The sequence below is a fragment of the Aquarana catesbeiana genome, linkage group LG01 (genome assembly GCF_042186555.1).
Source record: "Aquarana catesbeiana isolate 2022-GZ linkage group LG01, ASM4218655v1, whole genome shotgun sequence".
Taxonomy (NCBI): domain Eukaryota; kingdom Metazoa; phylum Chordata; class Amphibia; order Anura; family Ranidae; genus Aquarana; species Aquarana catesbeiana.
This window is the reverse complement of record NC_133324.1, coordinates 696,753,943-696,765,279: the sequence shown is the minus strand read 5'-3', so window position 1 is coordinate 696,765,279 and position 11,337 is coordinate 696,753,943. Positions and strand designations below refer to the sequence as shown.

The following is an 11,337-nucleotide window of genomic DNA, read 5'->3' as shown; positions in this document are numbered from 1 at the left end:
AGAGTATTAAAAAAGATTTGACATCAGATGTAGCAAACTTGTAGTATTTTACTATGCAATGTCTAAATAAGATCCACGAGCCATATTCATTTTGCCTTTTTTTTTTTTCTACAGAAACGTGAGAAAATAAAGTGTGTAAAGAGCTGGGTGCTACAGTGTACACGTCTGCATTCACCATTGGCACTGTGTCAACTCAAGCAACACTCATTGATCCTGGTGGCTTCTGGCCAAGGTCAGCATGCATTTGTCTCTAACAACGCTGAAGAGTTTGTCCTGTGCAAAAACCACACATAAAGCATCTTACATAAAAATATATAATTTTTTTTTTATTTTTATAAAATACAAAATTCCACAATTTCACATGTCTACATGTATTGTTGCAAAGCAAAAAACACCCCAGTTTTGTTAGATATTTTACATACAGGTAAATAGAAATAAATTACACTTGCATCATTTTTGTGAGAAGGCAAGAACCAACGTGCTAATGAAACCTTTTAATCAAAATAATTGTAAAAGTGTTAATTTAGCTCCCCTCCATAAATGAATACAGACCGAATTATTACAATTGCATTAAGATTACCAAAAATCCAGATACTCAAATGCTGTAAGAAGTGAAGTCTGCAGATTGTTGAGAAATCATTTTTGTTGGCTAAAACAAACAAAAGTTATTTAATAAAATCGTAGTGCAAAACGTAGACACCCAAGGCAACCAATCAGATCTCAGTTTATTGTAAGCAGGTGGATAATACTTAATTACTATGTATTACTGCAGTTTGAGTTCGACTTTGCCAATTCTAAAAAGCATGAACCAAGCTGTAAGAAGACTGTCCCGATAAAGACAGCATTACTAGGATTTGAACTGCAGAAGCTGGATATTTTCTAGATCTGAACAGCCCCCTACATTAATAACCGTGCATGTTTTCTGTGTTTGTCGCTGGATCATAGGTGAATAGGTTGGTACATGTCTTTACACAACTAGATTGCATGTCTAGGTTTCTATTTTCTGCCAGTCTACAATATGTGACCTGTCAATGCTAATTTGCACCACTGAATATTAAAATATATACTGTATGCTCTGCTCCTGCAGCTGTTTGCTGTCAAATGGTAAATGTCAAATACTATTACAATTTTGTTTTTTCACAATTTGCATCAACATTTAACATCAAAACATCTGTCAAATGTTGATGCAAATTGTTAGATCTTTTTAAATGTCAGAGGGGCCTAAAAGGACAACTGAAAAAAAATTTTAAGCAGCAATAAACCCAAAAACAAAAATGTAATATTATTGCAGCCTACCAATTTTTACATTTGATGGCTACATTGGTTCTCATTTTTAAGCTTTTTTCCTTTTATTTTTACCTGGTTATCTGGTTAGTAACATACTTCCTGTCTTAGGGTGGCTCCACTCCACATGGAGGAGCAACAGACATCCTTGGACACAGGGCCGGTGCTACCACTAGGCAAACTCGCCTAGGGTGCACTGCTGCCTAGGGGCGCCCGGCCGTTGGTTTCCCTACATGTCTGCATGCTCTGCAGGCTGCAGCATGTAACTAACTCAGTCTGACAGGTAGTGTAATTAGAGGTGCAGTGCAGCACTGAAGTCAGCGCTAGAGGAAGCAGAGCCAATGCTTCCTGTATAGCGGTGCCTTCTGTCACATGGGCAAATGGGCTGGAGTCAGGGGTGGAGCCAATGGGGGCGAAAAAATTTCACCTAGGGCAGTAATGGCGAACCTTGGCACCCCAGATGTTTTGGAACTACATTTCCCATGATGCTCAACTACACTGCAGAGTACATGAGCATCATGGGAAATGTAGCTTCAATACATCCGGGGTGCCAAGGTTTGCCATCACTGCACTAGGTTATCAAAAATCCTTGCACCAGTGCTGCTTGGACAGCAGCATTGTCAATCTCAGGAGAGGGTATTGTTAGATGGACTTGCATATTTAGACTGGGATGTGGACAGCTAAAGCTAAACTCCAGCTAAGGCCGGGGTTCACACGTGCGCGGCCGCGGTTTTGTGCCTGAGGTCCTGTGCGTTTTCTGTTCACCTGTTCGGGTTCAATTCAGGTCTGAACTTCTGCCTGAATTTGCATCTGAACTAGACCCAAAAACGCACAGGGCCCTTGTGCAACTTGCTCCACGGCCTCCCCAGACCTGTGTAAACCAGCTCTATTGAGAGCCAGTGTGGTGCGATTTGAGCTATAGAAAATGAATAGTTAAAATCGCACTGCTGCAGAATTGCATTCCTGTGGGGCACTGTGAACTGGGCCTTACAGGAACAGTTTTTTTTCTCTTGGGATAAAGGTTTTACATACATGAACAAAAACTGACAGTTTTAAGCACCCCAGTCAGTGTTAAATGGTTTGTTCCAGTCCTCTAACTGCCACTTTTGCTGGTCAGCTATAAAAAGAAGTTGAAAAATAACACAGGTCAGATCAACAGGTGAAAGAAAAAAGCCACACATGTAAAGTCAAACCTGTGTATACAGTATTTACACAAGATAAAAAAGAAAAATTTTAAATGCCAGCCCCACACTTTGTGCATCTTCGGTTACATAAGCATATCCCTAGCTTTTCATTTTTTGTTATTCCAATTCTTGCCTTCGCTTAGTCAGTTAAATCCTAATAGTTTTGGTTATAGATGAACATATGAGATGTCCCCGCCTTCCAACAAAGCAGTGAGGAGGACCTGACTGCTACAACATTAAAGAAATGCAAATAGTAAAAAAAAAATTGGTTGTGTCTGTAAATGGCAATGACAGGGATTGGAGAGGTGCTTAGAGTAACTTTTGGGACCAGTGTGTACCTAACACATGGGTGAAATTATTTATTTATTTTGTCTGATCTGCTATAAAGAACACATCAGTCTAAACCAAAGGAACCACCAGATCGACAATAAAAAAAACAAATAAAAAAAAAAACAAAGCACACACACAGGTAGCCTGAAAGGACTATGGAAGCCACCACCTTACTTACCTAGAGGGTATGTATGATAGAGAAATTACTGGGACCGCAATGTCATTTTTCCTGCCTGTAGCATATGACCCCCATGACTTATGAGAAAAGGAAGCAATTGAAAGTGAAGCGAAGGTGGCAATTATCATCTTTCTACTTTCACTAATGTCACACAGCACACAGAGGCTCCTGCAAGCTCTAGTCTATGCTCAAGTCAAGATAGATATATGATGGATAGATGGATATATGCAAGCAAACTTCAATTATTTTGCTAAAATGAAACTATTCTTTATCATTTTGATGGTTTGGGAAAGTACAGAAATACTCTATATATATATATTTTATATAATATAGAGTATTTCTGTACTTTCCCAAACCATCAAAATTATATAAAAAAAAACCTTGGTTTGAGAGTAACTTGGTTTGAGAGCGTTTTGCAAGACAAGCAAAATGTTTTAATAAATTTTGCCTTGATATACAAGCGATGTCTTGATAAGAGCAGCGTCATGTCTTGTCTCCAACTGAGTATAAAAAAGAAGAGAGGAGCCTCTAAGTGTAGCAACATGGTTACATTTAATGAAGGTACAACATTTAGCAACTTATTGCTACACTTAGAGGTGCCTCTCTTCTCTTTTATACCCTGTAAAAAATGCTTTGATATACAAGTGCTTTGGATTACAAGCATGTTTCTGGAACTAATTATGCTCGCAATCCAAGGTTTTACTATATATATATATAAACCTTTGCCACATTTCAGGCTTCGAACATAAAGATATAAAATTTTAATTTTTTGTGAAGAATCACCAACAAGTGGGACACAATTGTGAAGTGGAATTAAATCTATTGGATATTTTAAACTTTTTTAGCAATTAAAAAACTGAAAAGTGGTGCGTGCAAAATTATTCGGCCCCTTTACTTTCAGTGCAGCAAACTCACTCCAGAAGTTCAGCGAGGATCTCTGAATGATCCAATGTTGTCCTAAATGACTGATGGTGATAAATAGAATCCACCTTTGTGTAATCAAGTCTCTGTATAAATGCACCTGCTCTGTGATAGTCTCAGGGTTCTGTTGAAAGCGCAGAGAGCATCATGAAGACCAAGGAACACACCAGGCAGGTCCGTAATACTGTTGTGGAGAAGTTTAAAGCCGGATTTGGATACAAAAAGATTTCCCAAGCTTTAAACATCCCAAGGAGCACTGTGCAAGCGATCATTTTGAAATGGAAGGAGTATCAGACCACTGCAAATCTACCAAGACCTGGCTGTCCCTCTAAACTTTCAGCTCAGACAAGGAGAAGATTGATCAGAGATGCAGCCAAGAGGCCCATGATCACTCTGGATGAACTGCAGAGAACTACAGCTGAGGTGGGAGAGTCTATCCATAGGACAACAATCAGTCGTACACTGCACAAATCTGGCCTTTATGGCAGAGTGGCAAGAAGAAAGCCATTTCTCAAAGATATCCATAAAAAGTCTCGTCTAAAGTTTGCCACAAGCCACCTGGGAGACACACCAAACATGTGGAAGAAGGTGCTCTGGTCCGATGAAACCAAAATCGAACTTTTTGGCCACAATGCAAAACGATATGTTTGGCGTAAAAGCAACACAGCTCATCACACTCAACACACCATCCCCACTGTCAAACATGGTGGTGGCAGCATCATGGTTTGGGCCTGCTTTTCTTCAGCAGGGACAGGGAAGATGGTTAAAATTGAGGGGAAGATGGATGCAGCCAAATACAGGACCATTCTGGATGAAAACCTGTTGGAGTCTGCAAAAGACCTGAAACTGGGACGGAGATTTATCTTCCAACAAGACAATGATCCCAAACATACAGCAAAATCTACAAAGGAATGGTTCACAAATAAACGTATCCAGGTGTTAGAATGGCCAAGTCAAAGTCCAGACCTGAATCCAATCGAGAATCTGTGGAAAGAGCTGAAAACTGCTGTTCACAAACGCTCTCCATCCAACCTCACTGAGCTCGAGCTGTTTTGAAAGGAAGAATGGGCAAGAATTTCAGTCTCTCTATGTGCAAAACTGATAGAGACATACCCCAAGCGACTTGCAGCTGTAATCGCAGCAAAAGGTGGCTCTACAAAGTATTAACGCAAGGGGGCCGAATAATTTTGCACGCCCCACCTTTCATTTTTTTATTAGTTAAAAAAGTTTTCAAAAATCCAAAAGATTTCGTTCCACTTCACAATTGTGTCCCACTTGTTGGTGATTCTTCACAAAAAATAAAAATGTTATATCTTTATGTTTGAAGCCTGAAATGTGGCAAAAGGTTGAAAAGTTCAAGGGGGCCGAATACTTTCGCAAGCCACTGTGTATATATATATATATATATATATATATATATATATATATATATATATATATATATATATATATATATATATATATATATATATATATATATATATATATATATATATATATATATATATATATATATATATATATATAAAAACACTGTAAATCGGTAATCAATATGTAAAATAAAATTAGCAAAATAAAAATGCGCAATCAATCAATCCTGCTATATGAACAATTCCCCTGCTAGCACTGCTGCAACCCTTGTACTTCCAGGGTAGGGGGAGAACAGACATGTGCCTACCCACTATGCACCATTCAGTGCCTTAGTGACCTATAACCAGCCCTTGCTCTGCTACATTCAGAAAATTCTGTGTGTTTTACTAGCACCAAAGCCTTGTTTAACAACTTAAGAACCAGGCCTATTTTTCAAATTTGTTGTTTACAAGTTAAAATAATTTTTTTGTTTAGCTAGAAAATTACTTAGAACCCCTAAACATTATATATTTTGTTTTCAGACACCCTGAAGAATAAAATGGAGGTTGTTGCAATACTTTATGTCACACCGTATTTGGGCAGCGGTCTTACAAGTTCATTTTTTTTTTGAAAAAATACACTTTTTTGAATTGAAAATAAGACAACAGTAAAGTTAGCCCAATTTTTTGTATATTGTGAAAGATAACGTTACGCCGAGTAAATTGATACCCAACGTATCATGCTTCAAAATTGCGCCCGCTCTTGGAATGGCGACAAAACTTTGACTCTTAAAAATCTCCATAGGCACTGTTTAAAAATGTCTACATTTTTAGACCATTGGGTGGAAGTGACATTTGACGTCGCTCCTATCATCCAATGTTATGGAGCCGAGTGGGGGCCATCTTTCCCTCACTTGGCACCATGCTACTGAGGGGATAGGATCGCCTCTGCTGCTACCGGCGGCTCCGGTAAGCAGCGGAGCGGTGGGAGGTTGCACCTGTACCGCTGCCGATAAAAGTGATCTCGCTGCAAATCCGTCGTGGAGACCACTTTTATCAGAAAGCAGACTGCCCGCGTTGAAGAAAATACCGGGGTTATGGCAGCTATCTGCTACCATAACCCCGGTATTCTACGTCAAAGTACCGACGTACAACGTTGGCGGTTTGCGGGAAGTAGTTAAAAGGGCTTGAGCTTGCATAGGAGCAATGTGTACAGCCAACTATTACAAAGCATTTGCAGAGCTTTTTTGCAAGCTTTGTTGAAGTCTTTAAAGAACCCGTCAGCTTTAGTTTGGGAATGTTAAACATGATCTTAATAGAAGTGTTGACTATCACTTTAAACAAGGTGCTAGAAGGCTTCATTAAGCTTCAGCACGCCTAAATGCCTTTACAACAAGACGGCTTTAGGCGCTTTTTTGATGCTGCTTTTCTCCTGTCTGGAGAAAGGCGTTCAGGAGAGCTGGGCAAATGCTCTGTGTGCATGAGGCCTTGAAGTGACAGTCATCACCTCTATTAAGATCCTCCATTTCCCATACTGGAGCTGAAAAGTTTTTCTAAAGGTTCAACAAAACTGCTCGAATCTGGATGGAATTTTTTGTAAAAGCTTGCAGAAAGCATCACAAATCCACATGTTGCTCATAAAGAAGCCGACGCACATGGCCTTACGGGGAATATTTTATTCTCGGGCACTTGAGGAGATATCTGAAAAACAGTGGTAAATCTGTAAAGCAAGCATTGCAGGTTGAATAGGCTTGCAGCACCTGCTTCTGAAAAAACTCATGTAGCTACACACTTTCCAACACTGCGATTCCATAATCGGGCAGACCGATTGTGTCCGCCTGACGTTTTTTTTATGCGGACCCTCCGGTCTCCTCTATGGAACGGCAGGTGCCAATGGACATGTGTCCGTTGACACCCTCCAACATTTGATTTGATCCGACCTGCTAAAAACAGGTGGATGGGAAGCTGTTTCCCATCCATCTCGTGAATCGGATTGGATGGCAGTCGGGTGTGAGTGGACAGGCAGTCCGTTTACATTTAACCGCCCATGCAAGAGAGCAGGCTGTGTCTGTGTTGCATAAGCGGAGAGGACACGGACCAGCCATCTGTTTGCTCAGTGGGGATCAGCGGACAGACTCTGAGCAGGCAGACTTCAGCCCATGTGAAAGAGGTTTAACTACAAAAAAAAGAAAGGGGTAGCAGGCACCACAGACCCCTGTACCCCTGTAGTAGTAAGGCTCTCAAAGCACGGTTAACATCTTTTGTGATGGTCACGGCCCACAAGACATAGATGCTACAGTACAGGGTTCAAGCAATTTATATATTCACAGGGAATTCTTTAGTAGGTTTAGCTCAGCAGACACTATGCCACCTAAATCTAAATGGCCTGTAACTTGCCACCAACCACCACCAATTAAGCAATGGCCTCAAATACTAATGGAAGAAGTAGCATATCACAATGCAGCAACCACAAGTATCAACTATGCTCTGCAGTTAGCTGCTTAAACTGCTGTTACTGAACTCCTAGCAGGAGATTGCCTGTAGCCAACCCCTCTGGCAAAATCTAGAATTTAAGCATGAAATTAGGATTTCCTATTGGACATACCAAAACATTTAAAGTTTAACAGCACCAAGAATTGTACCAAAGAAACATGCTTAGTAAATGCTTTGATGGGTTAAAACAAATATCATAGCTCTGTCTGTTGAAATGTTATAGAATATAAGACGTGGTTTTCCGAAAGGAAAGAAATTATATATACAGTAACTTTTCCTGAAATTTGCTGGCAAGAACTAACACTTAACATCTGCTCGATGTTTTAACCCTAAAGATTATTAATTCTTGCAGGAACATCACATTCTGTAAAAAATTTGATCTCAAGAACTAGCAAAGTTTAAAAAATATATATAATACGGTAGAGCTAGTAGGTACAAATTGTATACTGAAAATATGATATTTTCCTTTTCAATCTATTCATGATGTCATACTAACACAAAAAAAAATAAATAATAAAATTTAGTTCTGCGACAAAGGGTCCTAGAAGACATGAAACATCCATACAAAGCAAACTCCTGCATTACCTAGAATTACTGCTTAAAATAAATCTATCATTGCTATGCATAAAATATGTTATTTTTTTGTGCTTTTTCTTTTTTACAATTCTACACAAGTTTGTAACTAGGCCAGTTGAACAAAGCACTTTTATGGCTTGTTTAAAAATGGTATCTGAGCAATAGTTGGAAAATAAGGCATTCCAATAATTGCATATTAACTAGGAATGCACATTGCGAACACTACAAAGTACCTTTCTCTTCTCCCAGCAAACGATACCTCAACTCCCTTTTAAACGTCACAGCGTCCACATAAATCACATAATGGATCAAAGTTCCATCTGCTGTTTCTAATACTGCCGACCAATCTGCTGGTTTGGCCATAAAACCCCGAGTCCATTTCTCAAGTAGCCATGATTACTGAAGATGACATTACTGTCCTGGATGGTAAGAGCTTCCTGGGAGCGCAGGTTAAGAGGAGCCCTGAGAATGACTGCCAGTTGAATATTTAGTGGTATGACCGGCCTTGGAGGAGCCCGAGCGGTGTCTTCGACGACCGGAGTCCTCATGTCCTGAATTAGATGGATGTCTACGGCGTCCTGATTCTTCTGCTATTGGAGGCTGAGGGCATAAGGGGAATATGCAGTCAACAGAAATAGAAAAAAGTCACTGCAGGTTAGAAAATAGCATTACCACATGCAGTTTGAAAGGATATCCACAATCAGGGTAGGATTGGAACTGGGGTCACAACTGTGACTGAGGCCCTGCTCCCGAGTACCTCTTTTTGCTACTCAAATGTTGTTAGTGGTATACGGTTACGATTACCACTATGTGTGGTCAATAAGGAGGTGTGTGGGTGGGTGGTGTGTATTCAACGACAAAAAGCAGCATAGTCAGACCTACTTTTTTTTTTTAGCACAGAACCCACTGTTAAGTTTAAGGAAATAGCAACCGGCTTTCCCTGCTGCTGGTGTAATGTGATGTTTGTGGCCCCACGATGTAAAACAGCAGAAAAACCTAGGTGACACTGTGCTGGAGAAATCTGTGAACGTGGTACTAACTCATAGACTTAAAAGAATTTATTTTAATCCAGAATCAGAGTTATTAATTTTGCACAACCATAATATTTGAAAAGCCCATTGAAACAGCCCACTAACAACTATTCTTCGTTCTGGACTGGTGAGGGATAAAGTGGAACCAAAAAGTCCTCTGTTGTAAACCAAAACATTTCTAAAAGTCAGTCTATAAAGTTTAACTCCAGGGACATATCAAAGGCGCAAATGTGCGCAGCTCTGTAATCATTTATATAATATTAAAGTGATTGTAAAGCTTAATTTTTTTTAATTTATTAAAATAATAAACATGTCATACTTGCCTGCTCTATGCAATGGTTTTGCACAGAGCATCCTAGATCCTCCTCTTTTGGGGTCCCCCCGCCAGCCTTTCTGCTCTGCTCCCTTCTGGCACTCGTGTAGGCTCGATCCTGAGCTGGGCTGTTAGCATCTATTCAGATGCACAGCTCGGCCCCGCCCCTCGCTCTCTGCTCACAGGTATTGACTGACAGCAGCAGGAGCCAATGACTCCCACTGCTGCCAGTCAAGCCTGTAAAGTTGAGGAGAGGGGAAAGACGCAGAGGCAATTAACGCTGGATGGCGATTGGGCTCCGGGATGTTTTTTGGGGGGGGGGGGGCTGCAGATAGTCACTATTAAAACATTTTTTTTTTTTTGTTTTTTTTACCTTAATGCAGAGACCTTTTTAATTTTTATCACAAAAGTTTTTAAGCTACCATACCGTGAAGCAACCATTGTGCTGTTCTACAATATGGTCAACTGGTAGGCAACCACAACGTAGAAAGGTGAAACAATAGTAACAATGGAACATAGCCATGGACAATGCAAAAGTTGTAGCAGTGTGCCAATAGTGCAGAGTCCAGCAGTATCTATGGCGCTTCAGGCTTAAAGGCCTAAGAGTACACTCTAGTGTGCTCAAACTACTGAAGGTTGTTGGCCTAGAAGGGCAAAGTTTGGCATTCAGATGAAACCACCACACTATCTGAGGTGTACTAACCCACAGTAAAAAGGAAGACAGATGGGATACGCAGGGTGAAGCAAGGAAAGGGCTTACACCCTTGTGAAATGGAAGGGGGTGGGGGTTAAAGAACGAAAAGAAAGAAAGAAAAAGAGGGGGATAGGAGAAGAGGAAAACAGGATGACAACCAGGTAGCCCTGCAGTTTGCAAATAAGTACCCAGTGGCCTCACACTCGCTCTTAAGTGATTAGAGTATTATTCATTCTAGGTGTAACAGCTTCCATAAGCGTTACTTCTGAAATGAGAGAGTGTAGGTACAGCATAGCTGGTTCATCTATCAGCTGTCTGTGAAAAGCAATTCAACATTGTATGGCTTTTATTATGTGCAGGAGTAGCTTTTCATCATCTTTAGACACGTTTGGCGGTGGAAGACCCAGTAGATGTGGATGGGCCAAGAGAGTCGAATTTGCAGGAGGATGTAAATTAGATACTCTACTCCTAAATGTATTTTTAAGTAAAAGCAGTGCAAGTACCTGAATGTAGCATGGTAACACTTTCTTGCAATCCCTATACAGAAATTTTTAGACGAGGGAAGGTGGAGAAGCACGCTGATAGAAAGGAGAGCGAGCAGAGAGACACAGAAATTAGCTTATCAGTGTGCTGCTTCTCCTTTCACTATCCAGTCACAGGCTGGGGGCAGGGAAGAGATCTGTAAATAAAAGTAAAACTGCAGCAGAGATCTTCAGCCTGTCAGACAGGGCTGTATAACTTTTAGGGTTGCATGGACAAAAATGTAAATCCTTTGGTAGGTAAATCAGTTTACATATATATGTCATCTGCATATTTAGCCATTTGCCTGGCATTCAGTTTTAATTGTACATCAACTGACACTGAGCACAATGGCAGAGGACAACTGCAAAAGATCTCAGAAGTTTATGACTTCATTCTGGACTTGTCAGACCCAGATGCACTTGTACAACATCAATTCCAAAAAAGTTGGAACTCTGTAAAACG

At 40.3% G+C, this 11,337-nt stretch overlaps 1 protein-coding gene across 1 annotated transcript in view; it reads right to left on the bottom strand.

The window, feature by feature from the left end:
* Positions 1 to 300: 300 nt before the first annotated feature.
* Positions 301 to 11,337, bottom strand: part of LARP1B (La ribonucleoprotein 1B) — a 101,768-nt gene continuing 90,731 nt past the window's right edge. The window contains 1 exon segment of the mRNA XM_073603789.1: positions 301 to 8,915. Coding sequence (XP_073459890.1) covers positions 8,766 to 8,915 — 150 coding nt within the window. The 3' untranslated portion in view covers positions 301 to 8,765.